A 26,479-nucleotide genomic window follows, 5' to 3' on the forward strand; every position below is an offset into this window, starting at 1 on the left:
AGCAAATTAACAAGACCTAAGCAACACAGTGAGACCCTGCCTTTAAATAGAATATAAAAAAGGGCCGGGAATACGGCTCAGTGGTTAAATGCCCCTGGGTTGAATCCCCAGTACCAGACACAAAATAAAATAAAAGATAATAAAATCAGCTTGGTATGGTTACTATCATCTGTAATCCCAGGTATTTGGGAGGTTGAGGCAGGAGAATCACAAGTTTGAGATCAGCCTGGTCAATCAGTGATATCCTGTCTCAAAATAAAAACAAGCTGGGCATAGTGGTGCATGCCTGTAATCCCAGCAACTCAGGAGGCCAAGGCAGAAGGATCAAACGTTTGAAGCCAGATTCAGCACTTTGGCGAGGCCTTAATCAATTTAGCAAAACCCTGTTTCAAAATATAAAAGAAAAAGGGCTTGGCGTGAGTGCAGAAGAAAAAAAAGGGGGGTTGGAATGGAGCTCAGTGGTTAAGTGCCCCTGGGTTCAATCTCTAGTACAGAGGAGGAAAAAGTGACAATTCGGAGAAAAATGCAAATATCCAGCTTCTTTTGACAAAATAGAAAGTTCTGGAAATAGAGAGATCCAATTCTTATATGATAAAAAATAGCCTGGAGCTGATTAGAGTCTATTGTTCAAGTTCATCTGGGCACTAAGGCCCCTCCAGTTTCCCTCACAGGTCCTCTAGCCATTAGGGTTTGTAATTTCTAGCAGGAGAGTTCTGGGACCTGATGTAGGAAGTCAGGTTGGGGTCAGAGATACAAGGCCACAGGTTTCTAAAGGAGGAGTTGGTATTTAGATCAGTGGGCAAGAGGAAGGGCTGAACGGTATTTTTTCAGTTACTACTGTTATGTAACAAAGCACCCCCAAATTTAGTGGTTTAAGAAATAAAAAATTTATTTAGCTCATGATTTTGTCAATGGTAAATCTGGGTTGGGCTCAGCTGGGTGGTTTTGGTCTTGCCTGGGCTCACTCATATAACTGGGTCAGTTGCCAGGCTGGTTTAATATGATCTTAGCAGGGATAGCTTGTCTGTGCTCCATGTGGTCTCCCATTATCCAGCTTGCTAGCCCAATTTCATGGCTGAGTAGGGTTCCAAGAAAGGGAGTGAGCACTTGTAAGGCCTCTTGAAGCCCAATTTTGGAACTTGCATACTGTCACCTCTTCCACATTCTATTGAGTGAATCAAGTCACAGTGACATCCCGGATTCAGACAGAACAGATTTCCAGTTCTCAATGCAAGGAGCTGCAGAGTCCCATTGTCAAGAGGCATAGGCAGAAAATCATCTATCAAGTTTTGCAGATCATCTATAGGTATAGTCAGAAGCATATTTTTGGAAAAACCACTGGGAGCAGGATGTGCTCTGTATGACTGGAATTACAAATGGTTTCTATTTGTAATAGAGAAGTACTGCCTCCTTGCACCCATAGTAGCTTGATGCCAAAGGATATGAGAGAGAGACATGACCAGTTTGTGCTTCTTGTCCAGAGACTCCTTGGTTTAGGTTTCTGATACAACTAAGTAAAGGTAGACAGTTTCTCTAAGATTCCTGTAAATGAATGAACAGAAAGTCAGACCAAAGCAGAGAACTCAGAGCCAAGCTAGAAACACAGATATTATGTCTACACTGCACAGTTGTGTAGAAACTGCATACCCCTGGTCTGGCTGGGGCAGGATCTCTCATCTGCACCCAAGCCTTTGTGATAGCAAGTTCTCTTTCTGGATTAACTTCTATCTAGATGCCACGGCACACTCCACTCTACCTCCCCTGAGTTGCAACTACTAAAAATGCCTCAGACATTGCCAAATGTCCTTTGGTGGAGTTTGTGAAAATGAAATCCTTCACAAATGTGAAGCATGTGGCTTATGCTCTTTACGCCAGAAAGAACCCTACCATTAACAGAGGGCCGCTTGGAAGGCTCATAGGCCCTGCACTCATCAATGATCTCCTGCAGCTCTAAAGGGCAGTCTTCACCCAGTGGCTCCTGCTGCCGGTCCACAACCACCTGCTGGTGAATCGCCTTAGAGTTGTAGCCTGGAATGGAAATTATAAAGGCTTAAAAAATTAAAAAATTGTTTTGGCACTCATACCCATATCTCTCTGGATGCAGACAGCTGGCATCAGAAGCAGGAACTTCAAGTATGTCAAAAACAAGAGCCCCCACTGACCAGCCCGGGCAGTTCCCCAGTGGAGAAAATAGTTCTTGGGAGCGCCTGAGGGGGAATTTCTAGTTCACTGTAAGGGGACCCAATTCCAACACCAGCAGAGTCAGCCTTCAGGTTCCTTACCTTCAAATGGGATCTTCCCCGTGGCAATTTCCCAGAGGACGATTCCAAAGCTAAAAGAAAACCAAGGAACACCTTAAGTTCCTTTTCCCATGCCCCTTTAGCCATTTTCAGGAAACTAAGTAAATTTTCTGATTACCACCCAACTCCTCTGAGGACTATCAATAAGAGTCCTCAGAGGAGTTCAACTTGGACTTTGCTTGTTCTGTTAATCTGAGTTGGAATCTGCAGGAGAATGCGCACATACCTGTATATTTCAGCTTTGATGTCATATTTATGGAACACATTTTCCAGTCCCTGAGGTGAGACATAAGCTGTAGAATTGACTCTCTCTGCTTTATTCCCTTTAGTTTCCCGACTGATGGAAGTCTGTGTTTTACTCAATTCAAATCCTGCAAGCTAGAGAGATGTATTAAAGACAGAGAGAAACAGCAAGATCTTGGACGGAGGGTACAGGGTAGGGGGTTGGTGTGACACTTGATTATTCGGGTATGGTTTCTCCTTGAGGGATTTATTTCCAATGGTATCTACTGACTGTATGGCTACTATATTGGCTAGCATCAAAGCTGAGTTTATCATAATGCAGGAACCAAGAAAAGCACGTAGAGATTTCTTCTCTATAATATGAACCTGATGGCAGTGAAGATTACTTGAGGTGATGGTTATAAAGCACCTGTAAGACTTGGTAAGTTAAAGCTGTTGCTAATAAAACGATGTTAGATACAGGACCTTCTCAGCTAAGGACTCAGTTTCACTGAGGATATGGGGTGGGGGGGTGCATGGAGCTATGGTTTGCTTTCTCCCAGAAGCAGATAAAAAAAATGATGGGGGAAACCCCTCTGTTCTATCTGCCCACATAGGGTGGTCAGCCTGTCCCATTGGATTTTTATATGACAAGAGTGATTTATCTTCTTTGACCCTGCATGGTCATGTGGTATTCTTAAAGAAGCCACAGCACAATTAATGGGAGTGTATGTTTTTGTTCTATGCACACCTGCCATTAGCACCATCGGTGTGCGGAAGGCTGCCAGCTCCAAAGTCAGCCACGTATTCAAATCTAGGGGCAAGGCCAGGAAAAGGATAAGACACACAGACTTGCTCACATGTTTGCTGAGCATGATGTCATCTGACATCCAGCCCCATGCTGGATACCAGAGGTGAAAGGCTGAATAGCATGTGTTACAGTCAGGCAGGATGAGGACCATGAGAGTGTGGGACACAGTGCTTTGGGAAGAAGAAAGGTATGTGAAAGGCAGAAGGGACTTGTCTTCTGTTAATTCAGGGCTGTCCCTTGCACTCATAAGACTCAAAGAAAGATGACCACCCATGGATGACAAATAAAATATTCTTTTAGTATTTGGGAATTGTAGACAATGAGTCAACAAAATCCTTTCCTTCTCTGAGTAAAATCTATCATGGTGTATTTTCAGTTAACCTTTTTAGCTCTGTTCCCCTGAAAACCTGATAAAGGTAGATTGTCACTTATGCTCCTGATGATAAAAAACATTGTGATGATAAAAAAGATTGCTGAGTGGCAAACTGCTTTTGGGTATTGGTTAGTGGGTAAGAGGACTATAAACAGTTGATAGGTATGTTGTGCTTTGTAGCAATTCTTATAACTGGGAACTGGCTTGTCCCTTGAAGGGACCTTGGAAGGTTTGTCTGCAGAATTATTTTAAGAGATATTGACTCCTTAAGATTATGCGACTTCTAGGCCCAGATAGCCACATAATCAACAAGACAAAGTCAATATCTCCTGGACCACTGGGGTGGGGACTCCCACAAGAAAGAATTGCTGGCAAACTGAATGCCAAATGGCAAATGACCCTGAATGCCAAGTGTGACCCATGAGAGTCCTGTGCGTCTAGACTAGTTGAACCCAAGAAGGTTCCCTTGTGGGTGTTGTAGGGACAAAGAAGTGGTGGTATCTAGGCATCTAAGGAGAAATGACCCTTGGTCTATCCCTGCTAAGTGGGTGGTGAGGTAAAGCAAGCATCAGAACAGGAAGTAATAGTTGAATCTGTTCTGCAGTGGCCACACAGAAAGCTGTACTGCCAGGGGGATTTGAGCTCTATTTCTAAAATTAAAGGGAGAGTGTACGTATATGAATATGTTACAATAAATCTTGCTATTACTTTTAATTATAAAGCACCAATAAAAATATGAGAGTGCTGGGGCTATAGCTCAGTTGGTGGAGTGCTTGCCTCACATTCTCACATTCATAAGGCTCTGGGTTCAATCCCCAGTACCACACTCACACACACACACACACACACACACACACACACACACACACACACAAAGGAAAAATAAAATAAAATCCATGATCTACACTGTTAAAAAATAAAATAAGCCCAGTGTGGTGGTACATTCCTTAATTTCAGTGACTCAGGAGGATGAGGCAGGAGGATTGCAACTTTGAAGCCTGCCTCAGTAACTTAGCAAGGCCCTGAGCAACTTAGCAAGAACTTGTCTCAAAATTAAAAAAGAAAAAAAAAAAAGAGCTGTGGATGTGATTCAGTGGTTAAGCACCCCTGGGTTCAATCCCTAGTGCCAAAATAAATAGATTAATTAATTAAATTAAATAAATTAAAGAGAAAGCCTAACATACATGAGGCCCTGGATTCAATTCCCAGCACTGCAATAAATAAGTAAATAAACAGACACATACATACATAAACAAAATTGAGGAGAGAAACAAGCAGTACAACCTTCCTGAGACATTTGCAATCCTCTCCTAATATCAGACGTGCAGGTTTGACTCATTCAAAGAGCCCATGAAGGGTGTGCTCACCTTCACTTGGTAGCCCTCAGTTACCAGGAAACTCGAGCTGCTGATATTGCTATGGAGTTCAGGTGCTTCCGAATGGTGTAGCCTGAGACAACCAAAGGCAGGGAGCATTAATGGCCGTTGCAGAGACAGTCATTACTGGGATAACAAGGCTGTCCAGTACCATGCCTTCCTCACTGGTAAAAATCAGTGGACAGCCCAGAGAACCCAGATGCAGAGGTGAGATTTGACAATGTATGCTGTGAGTACACAGCAGAGCTGGAATGCATTGGACAGGAAGGTGGAGTGTGTGAACTCTGGCACCAGGGTCACTTTAGGTAGAGAAGGATGAAGGAGGCTCTGTGATACTTTGCTGGGGGTACCGGGAAGATCAAAGCACTCAGAGGTAGGACTAGATGGCTGCACCAGGCCAGGGACCCTTGTGGTTATGACAGAATATGAAGCTAGGGTTCCCACCAACTTATAGACAAATGCTTTGGATTCACAGAGCCCCTGAGTTCCAGCTGGGCAGATGTCATAGTGTCTCTCTTAGATCAGGTTCTCGCAGAAGTACGTTAGGAGCCAAGGATCTGGGGACAAGTGGCTCCCAGGAGAAACTGGTGAGTGGATGGAGGAAGCAGGACAGGGAAGAAGAAATCAAGCAAAATTGTATGATTTCAGGTGCATCCACAGCTCAATCTGATCATAATTACACCTCAGGATTTGTCCCACAGGAGGCAAAGGAGCTGGGACTTCGTAGTCATGCCGGTCAATAGCTATGGATTGGGATGGCTGGCTATCAAACTCCTGGGCACTTTCAGTTATCCACAAGAGTGAAGGGAGCTGGGTGCGGTGGTACACACCTACAATCCCAGTGATTTAGGAGGCTGAGGGAGGATAATTGTAGGTTTGAGGTCAGTCTCAGCATCTTAGCAAGATCCTGACACAAGAAAAAAAGTCTGGGGAGTAGCTTAGTGGTAGAGCACTTGCCTAACATGTGTAAGACCTTGGGTTCAATCCCCAGCACTACACACATACAAGGGTGAATGGACTCCAGTGCCTACAGATAACTAGCAGCCTTGGGCTTTTAGCAGCAAAGCATGATAAATGCAGAACGGAACTACAGAGCTGGCAAAGAAGATCAGAAAGCATTTGGATGTGACACTAACAGTGTCACAAATTCCCTTGCCACAAATTCCACTAGGTTTTGGGAGTTGAGGGAAAAAAGCTGATTTAAAATAAATAGCTAAGACAGTATTTCCAAAGTATGGGATATAGGGGCATGCAAGATTACATGGGGAGAAAATTTTCTTTCTTTCAATTATTTACACTCTAATTACACCAAGGAAATAGTCTCAGTTTGGTTCTGGGTGTCCTTAACCCCTCTCTAGGTCAGCTGCAACCTCCTTTGGACAGAGGATGTGGGTTTGTATCATGGAGCTTGTAGCAGCCAGCCGCATCCAGCCAGAATTTAATTACGGCCTTTGGTTTCATTTGTGGTCACTAACTTGTGGCAAGTGATCCTGGCTTTTGATTTATGGTAGTGATATAAAGTGTTCTTTTTAAAATTTTAATGTCTTGTCTTTATTTTGTTTTGTTTTTGTTGTACTGGGGATTGAACCCAGATGTGCTCTACTGCTAAGCTACATCCCCAACCCTTTTTGAGATATGGTTTCACTAGGTTTCCCAGGCTGCCTCGAACTTGATTCTCCTGCCTCAGCCCCCTAAATTGCTGGGATTACAGGTGAGCAATGCCACACCCAGTTTATTTAGATTTTTCAAAAAGTAAGTATATTTACACCCTCTCACCCCCTCTCACCCTGGGTACCTGTACAAGCCTTTGGCTGCTCCCAAGACCAGGAAGATGCGTACACCAAAGGTGAGGTCCTTTTCCTTATCCAACAGCTCCCTCAGGGTCCCCAGTTCACAGTACTCCGTGACGATGGAGAATTGAGGTGGACTCACTAAAGGAGAGGAACCAGACACTATGAAGGTCCACTCAGAGCTCCTGCTTCCTGCAGACCACATCTCCTCTTCTCTGCATCAAGACACAGATCTGCTGTGAGCCCCATTTCTCTCCCAACCTTTGACCTATGAGTCAGATACCTCCAGAATTCGCTCTTCTTCATAGTGTCTGGGAGGTCATAATTTTACATTTGAGTAGTCATTTGAGATATGTCTTCCCCAGCCAACTGGAAGCCACAAGGAGGCTGGAAATGTGTGTTTTGTTCACACGGCACTTAGTATGTATGTGTAGAAGGAATAATGCACAGGTGCAAGGGGCTGGAGAGGGGCACCCAGGCAAGAAGTCTAGGTCTCTGGTCCTAGGCTGGAGATGCCAGAGTCCCCACACAAAGGGTGAATCAGTCACCTCAGCCAGGGGAATAAGCATCACTGAAACTCTTCACATTGGGATTCAGTTTTGAAATCAGGTTGGCTTGAGGCTGTGGAGAAACTTCCAGAAGGGATGAAATGGGAATTGCAGCCACGTTAAAAAATAAAGAACGTGGAGAGATGGGTGGGCGGAGGCCTGGCTGTTGAGGTACTAGGGGAGGAGCCCAAGCCACCACTGCCAAAGAGAGGGACATGTCTGCAGTTAAGAGCCAAGAAAGTGAAGATGGCCATGAAACCATGCCCCAAGTGCAACCCACAGCTTCCTATTGCATGTAAATCCTGTGGTTACATATTGATTAGCAGCAAACTTTTAAATGCAGAGCACTCAAGAGAAATCACTACCTTCTACAAAAAACAAGCAGGAAGCCAAGGGGAGACGAACAGAATTAAGAAAAGATAAATTCTACAATAAATAAAGATTTAGAAAATAAAAAGTGGTCTCAAAGTAATAGCCAGTCAGATAATATCAAATGAGGAAGAGAAAGACCTAAAAAGTGCATTTCCAAAAAACATGAGGAAGAAACGGAGAAACAGGAAAAGGAAATTGACATCTAATAAAAAGGCTTTTGTGTTTTCAGTTATCTTGGCAATAAATAGATTATCAAAGACTTATTCTCTGATACGTATCTGAGCGATCTGTTGCAACTTTCTTCAGGATTTCATTAGCAAATTCTCAAACAGTTGTGGACTCTCAGGAGCATTCTGACTGCATCAATGAGGGCCATTGATTTTTTTTTTTCTTTCTTTCTATCTATCATTTACCTGTGCCTCGCTTTGGGAACAAAGCTGTAGGCTTGGACTATTTGGGGATTTCCTTGTTTACCAAGGAGTATTGTCAGTGTTTTGTGTTGGCATATAACTAAGTATATTTACAAAACAAAATCAAACAAGTACTGGATGAATGTTGAATGGATAAAAAGGGGTAGAACTAACTGCTGGAGTATGAAAACCAGGGAAATAAAAATGCTTGATGGTTTTCAGGTGTGTCACCGAAGATGCAATATTTTAGATACTGTTAGAGTGAGTTTATTTATTTATTTATTTTGTTTTATAAAATGTAATTTTATCTTATGTTACCCTGTGATTACAGAGGGCATAACATTTTCACAGGGCTTTTTTGGGACTGTAGTCAATTATTAGCAACACACAACAGTGGTTCAACTCTCTAAAGAACAATCACCAGACAAACTGGGTACCCTCTCACATGTGCACAAATCTGGATGGGAAAGGACTAAAGTTTTAGACTTGGACTTGTGTAGTTTTATTTCCCCTTTCTAGTGTTTAAGAAATGACATGCACTTTCATTTGCCAAAAGCAATCCTTGTGGGGTTGTGGCTCAGTACTAGAGCATTTGCCTAGTGTATGTGAGGCACTGGGTTTGAACTTCAGCACCACATAAAAGTAAATAAATAAAATAAAGGTATTGTGTCCATATACAACTAAAAGTATTTTTTTTTTAAAAAAAAGCAATGCTTGTGGGCTGGAGATGTGGCTCAGCGGTAGCGCACTCGCCTGGCATGCGTGCGGCCCGGGTTCGATCCTCAGCACCACATACCAACAAAGATGTTGTGTCCGCCGAGAACTAAAAAATAAATATTAAAAAAATTCTCTCTCTCTCTCTCTCTCTCTCTCTCTCTCTCTCTCTCTCTCTCTCCTCTCTCACTCTCTCTTTAGAAAAAAAAAAAAGCAATGCTTGTATTCTGGTAGCAATAGGCTACTTCTATTACATAGTAAAGGGAATACCAGAACTACAAATCTACTTATGTTTATATGAAATGAAGCTATTAATACTTTTCTATAGCAGTAACTGCATACCAGGAAGGCCAAGACAAATGCAAATCAAGGAATGAGGTCTTCCCAAAGCTGCAGTGTAAAAAGACTATAAACATGAATGGGTTTCTTTGCTATAGGAAATCCAACTGGAATAAGGAATGGAGATATGTAAAAAGGTTTCTTGAGGGAAGAAGGTTGATACCCTATTTGCATTTAGTTTTCAGCCCCTTCTGCTGCATCACATTCTTCTCTTGCACTGTCTCATGTCCACAATGCTTAAGTTGTCTCTAAGCAACTGCATGGAGAGTGCTGTCCTTGCAGGAGTCTTCATTCAGTATATCCAGTTCTGCAGTGGACTCATAAAAGCCGTTTTAGCCAGGGTGCTGGAAGCTCTGGGTTATTAAGGATCTCATAGTAAATTACAGAAAAGTTAAGAGCCATCCCCAGATGGATGGGTGTGTGGGTTGCATCTCTTTCTCATTTATATCAAATGCCTCTTGGTAAGCTCCTTGGGAATTACCCATAGTTTGTTTCCGATTGTCACCAAGTTCAGCAAGGTACCTGAAAGTAATCGCCTTTCATTTTCAGATGGAAGACTTACTCTCTGGATTGGTGGCATTGCTATTAAATTCTTATCCAACAATTCCAGGACCGTGGTGCTGACAGAACTCAGCTCTGACTCTACTTTCTCCCAGTAGTCCTTAATCAGCTGCAACTTCTTGTTGGAAATGTAGGTTTTCTGCTCAATGCTCGAGATAACCCCCCAGGCGTACCTGCAGCCCCCACCACGTTCTTGTAGGCCACCGAGCAGGTTGTGCTCCTGCTTGGACAGCTTGGTGCCCTGCGGGGTCACAGCCTTTATGCAGGTGGCGCCTGGCCAGCTTGGCCTTCTGGATCAGGTGGGTCTTCTCCCTGGGGCCGGGGCCTGGCCAGAGGCAAGGCAAGCCAGGGCGAGTGCCGACCCTGATCAGGAGTCCTCCTCCTCCAGATCTTTGTCTCCCAAGAGTGACTTTTATATATATATCAGATTTTCAACACCTACAGAGTGCATATATATAGTTCATTTACTTTTAATAAATTGGCAATTGATACTTTTATTTATATTTATGTTTTATTTATATTATTTTTATTTTTATTTTCTGATCTCATTATTGATGATTATGACCGGGCAAACGAAGGTAACAAGGGTTTTTAAATTTTTGTTTCTTTCTTTTACTGAAGGGTATTAAGAATATAAACTATAAATTTTGTCTTAAATTGATTTTTTTTCTTGGCCATTATTTTTATGACTTAAAGTATGAGTTATATTTTAGAAGATACTTTCCAGGCAGTTTGGAAGTTTGAGTACTATAAGAAGAAAAACATTTAAGGATATATCATACTTCAGATATAAACACCTCTTTTTTAAAATATATATTTTTAGTTGTAGTTGGACACAATACCTTTTATTTATTTATTTATTTATTTTTATGTGGTGCTGAGTATCCAACCCTGTGCTTTATACATGCTAGGTTAGCACTCCACCGCTGAGCCACAAACCCAGCCCCACCTTTTCTTGTTGAATGTAATTTATTTATTGGTTTTAAAAAATCCTTTCCTGTTCTCAAGATGGTGCCTCTTAATCTTATATATCCAGTTAAATAAAATATATTTATTTATTTAAAAAAATATTTTTAGTTGTAGATGGACACAATACCTTTATTTAATTACTTATTTTTATGTGGTGCTAAGGATCGAACCCAGGGGGCTGGGGATGTGGCTCAAGCGGTAGCGCGCTCGCCTGGCATGCGTGCGGCCCGGGTTCGATCCTCAGCACCACATACCAACAAAGATGTTGTGTCCGCCGAGAACTAAAAATAAATAAATAAATAAATATAATTCATTAAAAAAAAAAAAAAAAAAAAAAGGATCGAACCCAGGACCTCACACATGCTAGGCGAGCTCTCTACTGCTGAGCCACAACCCCAGCCCCAAATTTGTAATGTTTTATAGCAACAAAATGTACCCATCACCCAGACCAGCAGCTGAACAAGCACCCTTTGTGTTCCTAGTGGACTGCCAAGAGGAGCCGAGGGCACATAACACAAACCAATACTCGGGCTAAAGCCCTGCTCTCCTGAAAGAAGATGGGAGCATGCATCTTGAGATCCCCCACAACTGGCATTGAAAATAACCACAGGGCGTAGATCCCACCCTCTCAGCTGTTCTTAAAAAAAATGCAACACATTAAAACACGGGAGGTACGATCCAGGGCCTCAAACCCGCTGACCAGAAATCTGCTTACCTGTTTCATCAATGCAAATCCCAAATATACGCAGGATGTTGGGGGAATCAAATTTCTTCATTGTTCTGATCTCATTATTGAAGGTATGCCTCACGGTTCTATGAGGGTGAAAAGGGAAATGAGGGTTTCAGAACTGGAGGCCCGATTGAAGAGCATAAATATAGTGTGCACGTGGGGTGGGGGTGAGGTATCATCAACATCCCTTTGGGGTTATAACACCCTGCATTACAGGAAAAATGGGTGTTGTAATCAGCTCAGTTCTGATGGCAGCGTGTAGTACTTGGAGGAACTTGGCAGCAGAATTAGTCCCTACAGTGCTTGTGCACAGAATAATGGGACTTGCTAACTGGCACTTCAAACAGTCTGGTACAATTGTATTTTTATGACCAATAAGGTTTTACTGGGCAAACTAAGATGATAAGGGTTTTATTTTGTTTTTGTTTTTTTCTTTTACTGAGGATTGAACCCAGAGGTGCAGGGAAGGTCCAAAGCCTACAAAAATCAGTTGTATTTCCATGTGCTATCAAAAAAAAAAAATTTAAAAAATTTCATTTAAAATACTATAAAGAGAATAAAATACTTAAGAATAATTAATAAAAGAAGTCCAAGTCTTGTAGCCTGAAATCTTTATATTTAAAACATTGTTCAAATAAATTTAAAAAGATCTAAATAAATGGAAAGATATACCATGTTCTTGGATGGGAAGATTTAGTATGTCTAAGATGGTGACAGTCTGCAAATTGATCTCCAGGTAAAATGAAATTCCTCATTTTTTTCTTTTTCTTTTGATAAAATAAGTTGGTAAGATAATCTTTTTTTCATGTTCATGGTTCAGAAATTTTAATAATATCAAATTGATCTACAGATTTAATATAATGCCTATCAAAAATCCCAGTTAATTAATTTATTTTTTTAACTCAGAGGTGCTTTGCAGTTGAGCTACATTTCCAGACCATCTTATTTCTTTATTTTGAGCAACTTGCTAAGTTGCTCAGGCTGTTCTTGAACTTGTGATCCTCCTGCCTTAGCCTCCCAAGTTGCTGGGATCAGGTGTGCACCACCATGCCTTGTCAGACTGACAAGCTGATCCTAAAATTCAGATGGAAATGCAAAGAACCCATAAGAATCAAGACAATCTTGAAAAGAAAAAAGTTGGAGGATTCATACTTCTCAATTTCAAAACTTACTATAAATCTATGGTAATCAAGACAGTGCCATTTTAGCATAAGGACACACATTTAAATCAATGGAATGGAATGGAGAATCCAAAAGTAAACTCATAAGTCTATGGCTAACTGCTTTGTTTTGTGGTGCTGGGAATTGAACCCAGGGCATCAAGTGTGCTAGGCAAGCTCTACCACTGAGCTACACCCCCACCCCAGTGGTCAATTGCTTTTTTTAAAATATGTTTTTAGTTGTAGATGGACACTGTATCTTTATTTCTTTATTTATACATTTTTATGAGCTGAGGATTGAACCCTGCCTCATACATGCTAGGTGGGCGCTCTACCACTGAGCCACAACCCCAGCCCCCCGTCAACTGATTTTTGACAAGGGTGCCAAGACCATTCAATAGAGAAAGAACAGTCTTTTCACAAAATGGTCTTGGGACAAAGGATATTCACATACAGAATTAAGTTGAATGACTACCCCCACACAATTCATCAAAATTAACTTGAAATATATCCTGGACTTAAAGGTAAGATCCCAAACTATACAATTCTTAGACGAAAATAGAGTAAATCTTTGTGATCTTAAGTCACTCAATAATTTCTTAGGAATGACATGGAAAATATAAACTATACAAAACAATATTGATATAGTGGATGTCATCAAAATTAAATATTTTTTTGCTGGGAATGGTGGCACAAAACCTTCAATCTGGCAACTGAGGAGACTGAGGCAGGAGGATTGCAAGTTTGAGGCCAGCCTGAGCAACTTAGCGAGACCTTGTCTCAAAAGATAAAAATAAAAAGGGCTGGGGAATGTAGCTTAGTGGCAGAGCAGCCCTGGATTCAATCTCTAATACAGGAGGAGGAGGAGGAGGAGGAGGGAGAGCGGGAGGAGAAGGAGGAGGGCTCCCAGGACTTGGACCAAATGAACATAAAGCTTTTTCTAGTTAAAAATTTAATTTATAAAATAAAAATACTCAAGGACTGGGATTGTGGCTCAAGTGGTAGAGTGCTGACCTAGCACACAAGAGGCACTGGGTTCGATCCTCAGAACCACATAAAAATAAAATAAAGATATTGTTCCCACCTAAGAATAAAAATAGTCAGAATGTGAATTGATACCATGAAGAGCAGTTAGTATGGCAAGACTTCAGGTACCAGGACACTGAGTGAACAAATTCAGAAAAGTAGGCAATAGACCTATCACATTACAATTTATAAAAGTTATAAATGCATACACGTAATAATAAAAGCATACATATTACAAGAACACATACAAATAAAACACTGGAATTATTGTGTGTGGAAGGGATGGAGAAATGAAAAAAAAGGACTGAGAGGAAACAAAGTTTAAAAAATACATAAATCCACAAATAAAATTGATCTATAGGTAAAATTGTGGTGGCCGTGGAGCTATGTCTAGACTCTGTTCCTTAATAGTAGAGGGCAGGTCATTTTACCTTTTTGGGTCCCATTTTTCCATCTAGAGATGGGACCAATACACCTTTTGGTGAATTAATAAGTATTGATATATAGAAGAGAATCATAAAAAATGACTTACCCAATGCTTCTGGCCTGGGGTTTGTTGAATACTTTTATGGCCACTGGAGATCTATGGTACTCTCCTTTATAGAGTGTGCTGAATTCGTCTTCCCTCAGCAGGATCCATGGGGATCCTAAAAGCTGTTCCTTCTTAATCTCCTTGACTTGGTCCTGTGGGATCTTCTGCATGGGTTTTGATGAGTCTGAGCCCAGCACTGAGACAGAAGGAGATACAGAGCCAGTAAGTTAAGGAAGGTATCCTAAGGGAAGTGGCACAGTGGGGACATGAGTGGGAAGCTCTACACCAGAGCCAGCTCTGGCTGGCACCGTGGATTGACTCCACACCGGGGAATCTGCCTCTGACTAACTCGTAGAGACCCAGCTGGTGGAGGGGAAGGAGGAGGGTCCCTCCCAGTACTTTCTTGCCCTCCTCTTCCATCCTGCCTGTCTTTCCAGCCTTAACTCTTGTCTCTCCCTCCTCCTATTGCCAAACAGCTTGACACTGGGGTACCTGGCGTCATTGTCTAATCATTTCTCACCTGATAACTAGAGACACAGTTCAAGCTCAGTAACTACACTGCTGTCATGTGTTCACAGTCTCTTTCCTCTACCCTCCTCCTGCCCTAAGCCATGAGCTTCCTGAAGGCAATTTCCTTCACCACATCTGAGCTGTGCACAGCCTCTGGCGAAGCAGATTCTCACCGTTTTATGGAATGAATGAATGAATGAATGAATGAGCATTTCAAATTTGACTTTAATTTCTTGTTGGACATTCAGCAAATGAATTGAAGCTTTGAGGCTGCTATAGTTTGAACCTGGAATGTCCCCCAAAGACCCATGTGTTAAAGGCTTGGTCCCCAGGGTGTTGCTTTTGGGAGGTAGAAACTTTAGGAGGTTATTGTGGGACCTTGGTTTCTTCCTCTTTTTTTTTTCTTCTTATCCATGAGGTGAAAAATTTTCCTCTGCCACATGTTCCCACCAGGATGGACTGCCTTGCTCAAAAACAACGGGGCCAAATAGACCATGAAACTGTGAGCCCAAATGAACCTTCTCTCTACAAGTTGATCACCTCAGGTACGTGTTTCAGTAACAAGTGGTTGATTAAGATACATGCTATTCACAGAGGGAATGTTGAGTATTTGGACAGGAATGCTGGTCAGGAAGAATCCAAATGGACAGAAAGCTGTGCTCCCTGTGGCCATACCCCCAAACCTGTGGGCTGCTTCCAGCCATGCAGCGCCGAAAACGGAGCAGGGCGGGGGCAGGGGGAGGCTGGAGTTTCTAGTAGACAGGTGGCTTCTAGTTTGGTTGTAACAGGGCTCCTGACAACTTACACTGCCGTAAGGTTTCCTTGATTTCTTTCATGTTGATTTCCAACCTCCTCAGTGAAGCTTTAATGTTTTCATTTTCTGCAACAAATATGCAACAATACAAGCTCTGATGAGAAAAAGAAAAACATGCTACTCAAAACCAATATGCCATAAAGCCATCAAGATAGTTACGTATCATAGTCATTGTGGTAGGAAATACTACTGCTCACCAATATTCAGCTTTCTACTTCAAGGAACTCAGGAAGTGCCCTGAGGTCTGGCTGTGGCCAAAAAAGGAAGTGAGAGAGAGACCTGTGTCACCTCCCAGGGGAAGGATGTCGTGGAGTCTGAGGAGATTCCTCCCTGGCTGCTCTGGGAGTGGCAAGTCAGTGCCTGTTGCTAAAAGCATGCCCAAAGGAAGAAAGTCACCTTGGAAGGTCTTATGGACTCTGCCTGAGAAAGAGGAATAGACTTGTTTCTGTAAGATTGTGAGTTGCATAACCTAATCTATCCTAAAATATATACTCATATAAACTATGGAAAAAGAGACAATCTCATCCATTGTTGGTAGGAGTGACATTTGTCTAACCTCTGTAGAGGATAATCTAGCAACCTCTATCAAAACACACACACAAACACACAAATCAGGGAGTGCCAAGCTGGGGACATAGCTCAGTTGGTAGAATGCTAGCCTTGCATGCCCAAGGCCTTGGGTTCAATCCCCAGCACCACACACACACACACACACACACACACACAAAATAAATAAATAAATAAATAAATAAACAAACAAATAAATAAATAAATAAAAAATGCCTATAGCTTTTGACCTAGCAAAGAGATCTAGTAATTTCACTAAAGGGAGTATCTCCTAAAGTTCTTCTAAAATACATACAAAGATGATCATTGCAAGACTATTTATAATAGTGAAGAATTGAACACAATTTACATGTCCATCAAGGAAGCTGCTGCCAGGTGCCATGGGGCACACCTGTACTTCCAGCAATTTGGGAGGCTGAGGCAGGAGGATTGCCAGTTTAAAGCCAGCCTGAGCAACTTAGCAAAGCTCTAAGCAATTTAGTGAAAACATGTCTCAAAATAAAAAATAAAAAAAGGCCTGGGGAGGGGCTGAGGTTGTGGCTCAGTGGTAGTGCGCTTGCCTAGCATGTGTGAGGCACTGGGTTCGATTCTCAGCACCACATACAAATACATAAAATAAAGATCTATCAACAACTTAAAAAATATATATTAAAAAAAAGGCCTGGGGATGTAGCTTAGTGGTAAAGCACTCCTGGGTTCAATCTCTACACACAAACAAATCAGGGAGCTGCTTAAATATACCTGGTCCATGTATACTAGAGAACTCTGTGGATATCTCTCTGGAATAATATTCAAGATTACTCATTGAAAAAAAGAATCAAGAAAGTGTATTTAGTATGCTGTGTACCGACATCTCTGGAAGGCTAATCAAGAAACTGGTAGATAGTGAGATTGTGTACTGGGGAAGCCAACAGGGCTCCTTAAGGTCATGGAGAGAGGGAGATTTACTTCTCATGCTGGGTCCTTTTTGTACCTTTTGAATTTTGTACTATGTGGATGTACAAAAAATATTTAAAGGCAAGAGCTATAACGCTATAAATATTTAAAGGCAAGAGCTGGAAGTAAGTCCTGTCCTCAACTCTGTAACTCCTGTTTGTCTCCTGACTCCACAAGGAGGCAGATCAACACTCACTGATGACTAGGAAGACTAGAGCCACGCCCGCCCTCCAGCCAGGGCGGCCTCCCTGTACCATCCTGGCATCCCCATCCACCCCAGCTGCTAATTGCCCTTCTTGATAGCAGGCATTCAGCTGGGGGACCAGTTTCCCTCATTTCAGAAAAGGACCCCTTTTGGTGGCAGGTCTCCGGGATTGTCCTGGTTGGTGTCTCTTGCTGACTCCACAGGGGACAGGTCGCTCTCCATATCAAGGTGGTGGAACTATTACTCCTCTGGGATGCAGCACCTAGAAGGTTCAGCCATATGCATTTTTCTTCCTCATTCTCTTTCTCGGCACACAATCCTTACCAGAGGGAAGGGTTTGGAATTCATGTCACCAGGATCTGTGCAAGATCCCTAACGAGGCCTCATTTGTTTCCACGCCTCCTCTCTCTTCCTTCTTCTGGGCTCACACTGGGCTTCTAACTGGGCTCACACTTCCATTCTGACCAGTAGAGAAGGTCCTAATTCTTCAGTCCCAGGTAGAGGTAGTATATACCCACACCCTTGCCATAGCATCAGAGCGGGCAAACTACTTCCCCAGCTCCATGCTTTAGATGTGATGTAAGTAGAAGCTTAAAATGTGCTAACCTAGTTAAGGTTAAGTTAACCTAGTTAAGGTTTCCTTCTTGCAATTCTGCCATGAGAAGAACATTTCCCAGGTACTCACTGCTCCTTCAGCCTGGGCTCCAGAATGAGATGCACAGAGCAGACCCAAACCAGATTTGGTGCCTGGAGCCAAGCACAGCCAAGCCCACCTAAGATCAGGAAACATGCAACAGATCTGCAGACCCATAAACGGGGGAATTCATAACTATTTCTCTCTTTGTACCAGGAATTGAACTCAGGGGTTCTTAACCACTGGGCCACATCCCCAGCCTTTTTTTTTTTTTTTTTTTGTATTCTGTTTTGAGACAGGGTCTCACCAAGTTGCCTGGGTCCTCGATAAATTGCTGAGGATGGCTTTGAACTCATGATCCTCCTGCCTCAGTCTCTTAAGCCGCTGGGATTACAGGCATGCACCACCGCACCCAGTCATAACTATTTCTTGAAGCCTCTGAGTTTTATGGGGTTTGTTGTACAGCATCATTAATTGCAGTAATTGGGTAATACAACCTTCAAGGCATTTCCTGTCCATTTGCCATATGGTGACCTGAGTGATTTTCTTTCACTACAAATCAAATCATGACAGGCCATGTTGAAGGACTTCCATTCACTGGTTTCCTATGACTCTTGCAATAAAATTTAATTTCTTCTCATGGCCCCATGGCCTTTCCTGTCCTCGCTCCTGTATTTTCTGTTTTATTTCCCTACTTTTATGTGGTACTATTTTCTCTCCCTTACCTACTACATCAAAGGCATCTGGCCTTGCGGCTCTTCCTTGCCATACAGCTATTTGGCTACTCATGCCATATCTATTCCTACCCCAGGACCTTTATGTGTGCTGTTTCCTCTGCCCAAATTGCTCTTTCTCCACATCTCTGATGACTGGCTCTTTCTCCTTATTCAAGATGTCCATTCAAATATTATCCCATCATCCTGACCACTCTTTCTTCATCCATATTCACTTTACATCTCATTACCCCACTTTATGATTTATGGATTTTTGTTTTCCTCTCAGTACTGGAGATGGAACCCAGGGGTGCTTTACCACTGGGCCACATACCTGGTCCCCCTTCTTTTTTGTTTTTGGTACTGGGGATTAAACTCTGGTTGCATTTTACCATGAAGCTACATCCCCAACCTTTTTTATTTTATTTCATTTATTTGGAGACAATGTCTCACTAAGTTGCTTAGGACCTCTCTACTTTGCTGAAGCTAGCCTCAAGCCCATGATCCTCCTGCTTCAGCCTCCCAAGTGGCTGGATTACAGGCATGCACCATCGTGCCTGCTTATCTCTGGCCCTTCTTATCTTTTCTTTTGAGAAAAGTTCTTACTAAATTGCCCAGGCTAGCCTGGAACTTGCTGGCCATCCTTCTGTCTCAGTTGCCCAAGTTATTGGAATTACAGGCATGAGCCAACCCGCCAGGCTTATTTCATGTTTTTTTTTTTTAAATCACATTCTGATAAAATAACTTAACTCTCTATTGGCAGACTTTACATTCCATGAGGGCAGAGATTTTGTCAATTTTGCTCTGTGCTCTATCCCCGATTCTTAGAACAGGGCTGGGCATGCTGTATCAAATTTGTGTTTGCTTAGTTAAATACTTAATTCTTCTTTTGGACCACTTATATCTTAACTGAGAGTCCTGGAAGAGAGTCTGGAAGGAGGGAGCCTCTGAAATTTCAGGAATCACATCAAAGAAAAACTGAGGAAGCACAGGAAACTCGTCAGCATCATCTCCCCCCCTACACTGGCTTGCCCAGATCTCACCAGCCCCCACCATATCTGGGCCCAGGATGTTAGGATTTCTGAGCCACCAGAACACACAACTGCTCAAACTTGGCTCATCCTTTCTGCTCCTTTTGATAAATCAAAGTGTGACTAAAATGCTTCCAATTTCACCCCCAAAACCAAACCAAAACCAAACCAAACCAAACCAGCTTACCCATTCTTTGGGGTAAGCTTTGCAAGACTTGTTTGTCTTCCTCTGCATCCTGCTGATCTTCCTGTGCCCAGGATGCTCCTTGGCTGACCCTGAAAATAAGCTGATCAGCCTGAAGTAGCAATGAGAGCTCCTCGTAGACGTCTCTCAGCTGTTCATTCACTTCCCTGAAGAGTATCTTGTTATCACCTGCCTTTAGAAACTTCCAGATATTAGATTTACTGCTGAACTTTTCTATCTGCCTCTTAGCTTCCTCCAGGGCAGCTTCGAAATGGTTCAGGGCAGCCATTATCTCAGCGGACAGTTTCCTCTCTCCTTGGTCCTGGAGCATCTTCAGAGGCTGCAGCAGGCTGTGGACCCGGCTCCCCAGACGCCAGCACTGCTTCTGGCAGTATTTCATCTCTTCACACTGTTTGTAGATGAGCTGGCCGAAGGAGATGATCTGCGCCAGCTTATCCATACCTAGAAGAAACAGAAGGAAAGGACTGAAGTCCCAGTGCCACCCGTGTATTTACTACTCTGCTAAGGCAGAGTGTCTGTGATTCCAGTGCTTCAGCCGTCTCTCACTATTTTCATGTAAAGTAGAGACAGCTTGCTGCCCACCAAAATCTGTTCTGCTCTTCCGTCACAGCAGCTGAGGCTGGGGAGTGTCGGTCCAGCTAAGACCACAGCTCCAAGCCTTCCTTGGGTCTCCATGTGGCCATGTAACCCGTTCTCACCAATGGTGTGTGCCTGGATGACACCTGAGCTCCTTTGGCTGAGGCAGGTTCACCTCTCTCCCTCTGCCTGCTGGATGCAGCCCAAGGAACTGGGGAAGGATCCCCAAGAAGGAAGGATCTTGGGTCCCTGAATAATGGCTTGGAAGAGAGTTGCCTACAGGCCTGGAGCCTCTGCTGTGGACTGTGAAGTGAGTGAGGACCAAGCTTCTATGGCATGTGAGCCATTATATCTGGGGGTCTATTTATTTGATCAGATGAGCCTATTCTAACTAATATAGAAGTATTGAGGGGCCAGGCAGGCAACTCAAACATGTGGAGTAAGCTGAGCTAGGAATAGTCTTCACTGTCACAAAGATATATGCTTCTTTCCACTTTCCTAGAAATGTGGACTTTCTAGTTTATCTTTCACTTCTCCATTTTTGAGAGTCAAGAGTATAATCATTCGCTGTAGCCCTGGAGGTGAAAGGCTGCAAACACATAGTGTTAATGGCAACTGATGCTGGTCAGATTTTTATTTTTTTATGACGATTGAAGTGAACTTATTTCATGACTACCAATACTACCAGTTTAAGGGTTTTTGACTTTTAAAATTAGCAATTATTGCCAAGTGTTGTAGTGCACATCTGTAATTCCAGCAACTTGGGAGGCTGAGGCAGGAGGATGGCAAGTTTGAGACCAGCCTCATAAATTGAGTGAGGCTCTAAGTAACTTAGTGAGACTCTGCCTTAAAACAAAACAAAAAATAAATAAACAGAAAGGGCTAGGGATATAACTTGATTCATGTATTAAAATCCTTACTTCTTATCATTTGCACCTATTTTGATAGTTAAAAATATAAGCCAGCAAACCACACCTTCACTGTATTGAATTTGGACTAGCCAGTGCTCTACCACTGAACTACAACCCCAGCCCCCAACACACACATTTACATTCCCTTTCATTCCTTTGACATCCTTGTCGTATTCTTAACAGACCCTATATGATATTACTTGCTGAGGTTTTTAATTTTAATTTAGCTAAATAATTAGTTGATGCTAGGGGTTGAACTCAGGACCTCACACATGCTAACATGTGCTCACTCAATGAGCTATACCCCCAGCCAGTTTTTAATATATTTAAATATCTTACAGGTGAGTCCCTTTATAGTTATTTTTTTAGAGTTTCAAGACTATTATTTATTTTTAGATTATTTTAAAAATCTTGGTTATGCCCACTAATTTCCATGTCAAATGAACTTTAGGGTCATTTGGTTTCAATCTCAAAGCATACTACTGGGAGTTTTCTTGGCAGTACCTTAAATTTTGTTTACATGTGGGAAGGGCTGCCAGGTTTGCAAATTTTAATCATCCCAACTAGAAACAAAACACTTGTCCCTGTTTCTTTAAGCTTTATTTGTGAAGTTTTGCTTTTCACACCATGACAGCACATTTCTTGTAAAATTTATTATTTAAATGGTCACTTCCAAGCTTTGGCCGCCTGCAAAGCCTGGGCTAGATCCTGCGACGTTGCCTTACACGGTGAACTTCAAGGTGTTGGCCGGCACCTTCACCGGGACCCTCAACACCCGCAACAAGGCGGCGGTGGCCTGGGGCTAGCAAGGTTTAATTGCTTATGGATGTCATTTGCTGGTGGTAGTGATGGATTCCAGGACTGCCCAAACGCTTCAAGTTTTAGTAAAACATAAAGCTGATGTTGTTGAGGTTAAATGGGCCAGGGAAAACTACCACTATAACCTTGGCTCACCATATTGCTGGCGCTTAGCTTCTGCTGAGGTCAATGGGAAGATCATTTTGTTTGATATGTGGCAGCAGGAGTAGCTCAGTGGGAGATGCAGGAGCATGCCAGACCTAAGCGGGACATTCAGTGGTTGTGAAATCAAGATGCTTCCCGAGATTTGTTGCTTGCTATCCACTCGCCAAATTACAGTGTGCTCTGGAATGCAGGTACTGGCACCAAACTGGAAGAAAAGCTATGCAGATAACATTCTTTCTTTTTCTTTTGACCTTTTTGATCTCTCACATTGAACTTGTAATTGTTGTTTGTGGAAAATGAACTAAATGAAGTACTAACAATAAAATTAATGCTCTATCCATGCAACATACACATATGTACACATATATCTGTAATGTTAAGATGTCTGACCAAAGTGGAGAAGCACATCTCATCCATATATCTGCAGGTCCTGATTCATGTACTAAATCACTGCTTCTTATCATTTGCACTTATTTTGATAGTTAAAAATATAAGCCAGCAAACCACACCTTCTCTATGTTGAATTTATGAATGATATTGGACTAGCCAGGGACAGAGAGTTACTGGAATACTCTAATTCAGATTTAATTGAATTAGATTTTTTAGGTATATTTAAAAACCTTGAATCAAGGGTTTCATTTAGTCTGTGGTCCAATTAAGTTCTTGCTTTTTAAGATTATCCTAATTCATGCCATGTGTTCTGAGTGCCCTAAACAGATGCATGTAAAAAATGGAATAAGCCCAAAGGAATCTTTTCTTGCAGAGTCATTTTTTTGGTCACTGTTTGATGTTTTATAGATCAGATAATCTAAAAATGAGATTTTAGATATTTTTGTGGCTAAATTATTTAGAAGATATTTATTGTTCAGTTACCCAACAATATTTCTTGAGCTATTGACACCACTATGAAGGTTCTTGCCTTTGTAGAGTTATCATTCTAGTTTGAGCCAGATCCTAAACCGGGAACATAGTGAGTTAAGTCCTAGTCTGTTCAAAGGTGATAAGTGATATAAAGAAAGTGAAATAGGATGAAGGGGATGAAGAGGAATGGGGCATGGGGTGGTCAAGTTGTGAAAGATATAATGGTCAAAGTAGGCTTCGCTCTGATAATGATCAGAAACTTGAAGGAGGTAAGGGAATTAGCTGTGGTCAAGAATGTTTTTTTTCCTGGGACACATGGCTATAAAAGGAACCACAGTATGGACTGTTCAGGCCTTTGTGTGTATAGATATTTATATGAACTTGTGCACCATACATTTACTTACTCACTCAGCAGTTGGCTGATGTAAATGCAAGAATATAACAGAAGACTAGTGCAGCACAGGGAAGGAAGGCATCACAAAAGCAGGAAGCCAGGGAGACCTTCAGAGATGGTTCTGGAACCTGGAAAGGAGACAAGGCTTTAGCCCAGATTGGTTGCATCAGCTCTACATCTCTGTGACTTTTGCTGGTGAAAATATGTCAAAATGCCACTTGCCCTGACACTTTTTATTTACTTCACTGTGCTAGGGTTGTCATAACTTGTATGCTTCCTTGATCTCTGTGCCTGCAGCAGCCTCAGACTGCCAAGACTCAGGGTGGATAAGGTTGTCCTGCCCATATATCCCAGTATTGGTCAGCTCCAGTTAAGAGGTAGTTTCTCTTTTCATTTATAAAAGGCATAGTTTATATTGCTAAATGTTGTACTAAAATATTTTTTAATTTATTTTTATTTTTTATTTATTTTTTTGTACTAAAATATTTTTATTGCATGGACATTTAGTAAGCCTCTCTTGGGACTTAGGCCATTTTTAAATATAAAGGGAAACAAATAGTCTTTACTCATCCTAAGGTACAGTCTGATGCTCAAGAAGACTGAGCAGCTTATGAAAATCCTACAAAATTTAGTATCATTCAACCAAATATTTGAACTCAGCTAATTGTGATATACAGAATCTCTTACATACGGGGTATTTGTCTTCTTGTGAATCTTATATTCTGGAAAGTGTTTGGAGTTTGAAGTTTATGGAGTTTTAAATGAAATTATGTGCATAGAATTTATCTGGAAGAACAAACATTTGTTCTTTCTGCCGACAGCCTTCTACTATCAATTTAATATATAAACATAATTCAGAATGCTGAGCTTGGGAGCCTCTGATGAATTATAATGGATTACCTGTTTCTTTTCAACTTGGAGAACATTCCCATTATGTTATGACCATAACATTTCATGCTCTATACTGTTAAAATTATCATTGTCTTTCTCTCGTGTTGTATTGAAATAAAATTCTGTGCTCAACTTGAAAAAAAATAAATGATCACTTCCATGAGTGGAATATTTCCCCAATTATCCTTTCTGATTGGTTACTGCTGAGATGTTGTTTTATGATGAGGCTCAGCAAGAAAGCCACTGGAATTTGGAGCTCGGAAGCGGAAATCCAATTGTCTGAGCAATATTTTCACACCTGCTTCTGTCTCCGCAGAGCGCAGAGGTTGAAGAAGCTGGCTGCTGCCAACACCTTCCCTGCTGGCTTCAGTTCCTCAAGAAAGTCTCCTGGAAACTTCAGCTACAGAAACTCCGATTTGGGCTGTCACCCATCCGGGTCTGTAAAGGCCAATGTAATACCTTTCTTGGCCACCACGAACGCGAAAATCACCCTAAAGCATGCAGGTGCATGTTGTCAATCACCAAAAATTCAGTGATCCTTCCTGCTCGCATCGCCTCGGGTTCGTTGGTTCGGTTGGTTCGTTTGCTCTGCGTCGAGCAGCGGCGCTGGGTGTTTTATGCTATCTCAGACCGCAAGTGATACGGGGCACATCGGTTGGTCCTCAGTCTGTCACACAAGTCACTCTACTTCTGAGGCCTGGAGGACACTCCCCCCCCCCCCCCGCAGTATTTGCCCTGCCGTATGGTTCTTGGGTCCTCTTGTCACCTCCGAGGAGCCGGTGCTGGCCAGCGTCCTCAGGCTTCTCCTGGGTTCTGGGGTGAGCAAAGGGCACGCGGGAAGCCGGCCTCGCCCCAGGCGGCAGCCAGGCGGGTGTCTGTCTGTCTGACTCTCTCTTTCTCTCTCTTCCTTCTTCCCCGCTTCCTCCCTTAAAATGGATCCCCGTATAGGAAGAGGGCAGGCACCCTCCAGAACCGAAACCCGCGATCCTGGCGATCGCCCCAGTGACCGCCTAAAGCTGTCAGTCCAGGGCTGCTGGGATAGTTCCGGCAGGTCCGCGCCCCTGCCGCTCAGCGATCCCACCGCTATGCTGCGACCCTGCTGTGGCAGGAGACAGACTGACAGCTCCACCCATCGGAGCGGAGATAGACTGACAGCTCCACCCGTCCGAGCGGAGATAGAATGACAGCTCCACCCGTCGGAGCAGAGGAAACGAAACCAACGCGGTTCCGAGTTCCAGGAACCCGGCGAGTGGCTCAGCCCCTGCCTCCGACCCGGATCGCCCCCATCTCCGCCCAGGAGTCCGCGCGCCCCGGGACCGACCTGAGCTCACCCTCGTCCTTCCGAGGGACGTACGTTCAGTCTGTCCCGCGACTATTTCAGATAGACCGCCTCCTCCCTCCCGTTTTTCCGACGATTGCCTTCTGTCCCGGGGACAGGGGAGTGTGCCCAGCCCTGGGGGTCTCGAGTCCTCTGCGCCTCCTTCCCTTGCGTGTCCCGTGCTCCGCGCTCCAGCTGGCGATGTGGGACTCCACAAGTGGCTGGTGGCGACCTGCTGTCTAGTTCCCTCCTCAAGTGAAACCGCGGCTACAGGGCTGCGACTGGGCAGCCTCCCTCCAATCAGCCTGTGCGACGGCTGTTTCCGTTCTGGGTCCTCCGGAGGTCACTGCCCCCACGTCCGGGATGCCAGTACGCTGCGCTGTGACACGCCTCGAAGCTCCCTCTTTGGAGGCTCCTCCTGCCAAGCTCCATACTCATGGTGTCCTGGCTCCGTGGAGCCCCTTTCTAGGTGGCTCCCAGCCAAGGCCTTCCTCCTGATATGCCCCCTCCCACACTCTTCCCCACCTTCCCCCAATGCACTCAGGAACAAGTCAGAGTACTCACCAGTGCCAGGTCCTTTGCTTGGTTGAGGCCAGGAAACGCTGATAACCTGGACAGAGTATGGGGAGGCCTGGAGCAAAAAAAGCTGTGTAAGCCTGAGAGGAGGTTCTGAGGCCTGCGTCTTAGTGCTAGAGAATATTGGCAGGTGTTTCTGTG

General features: G+C 43.1%; 1 protein-coding gene and 1 pseudogene across 1 annotated transcript; both read right to left on the reverse strand.

Annotated features, from left to right (window-relative positions):
• Positions 1 to 936: 936 nt before the first annotated feature.
• Positions 937 to 26,050, reverse strand: Mlkl (mixed lineage kinase domain like pseudokinase). Its single transcript, XM_026399247.2, has 11 exons — positions 25,776 to 26,050; positions 19,831 to 20,289; positions 15,549 to 15,623; positions 14,234 to 14,429; positions 11,501 to 11,598; positions 6,878 to 7,013; positions 5,074 to 5,155; positions 2,527 to 2,678; positions 2,283 to 2,332; positions 1,888 to 2,028; positions 937 to 1,542 (listed from the first exon to the last, which is right to left on the reverse strand). Exons 2-11 carry the CDS (start codon positions 20,285 to 20,287, stop codon positions 1,511 to 1,513), a joined length of 1,419 nt encoding a protein of 472 aa, XP_026255032.2. The 5' UTR covers positions 20,288 to 20,289; positions 25,776 to 26,050; the 3' UTR covers positions 937 to 1,510.
• On the reverse strand, positions 9,455 to 11,356 carry LOC113190092 (14-3-3 protein theta pseudogene; annotated as a pseudogene).
• Positions 26,051 to 26,479: the final 429 nt, after the last annotated feature.

This window comes from Urocitellus parryii, chromosome 15 (genome assembly GCF_045843805.1).
Source record: "Urocitellus parryii isolate mUroPar1 chromosome 15, mUroPar1.hap1, whole genome shotgun sequence".
NCBI lineage: Eukaryota > Metazoa > Chordata > Mammalia > Rodentia > Sciuridae > Urocitellus > Urocitellus parryii.

Excerpts from the sequence above, each read along its gene's own strand:
- Mlkl (XM_026399247.2), bottom strand. The coding sequence starts at position 20,287 with ATGGATAAGCTGGCGCAGATCATCTCCTTCGGCCAGCTCATCTACAAA. Across the intron at positions 7,014-11,500 it reads GATTTGCATTGATGAAACAG|TGAGTCCACCTCAATTCTCC; the intron begins GTAAGCAGATTT and ends CCTCTCCTTTAG. Across the intron at positions 1,543-1,887 it reads CAAGCGGCCCTCTGTTAATG|GAATCTTAGAGAAACTGTCT; the intron begins GTAGGGTTCTTT and ends ATTCATTTACAG.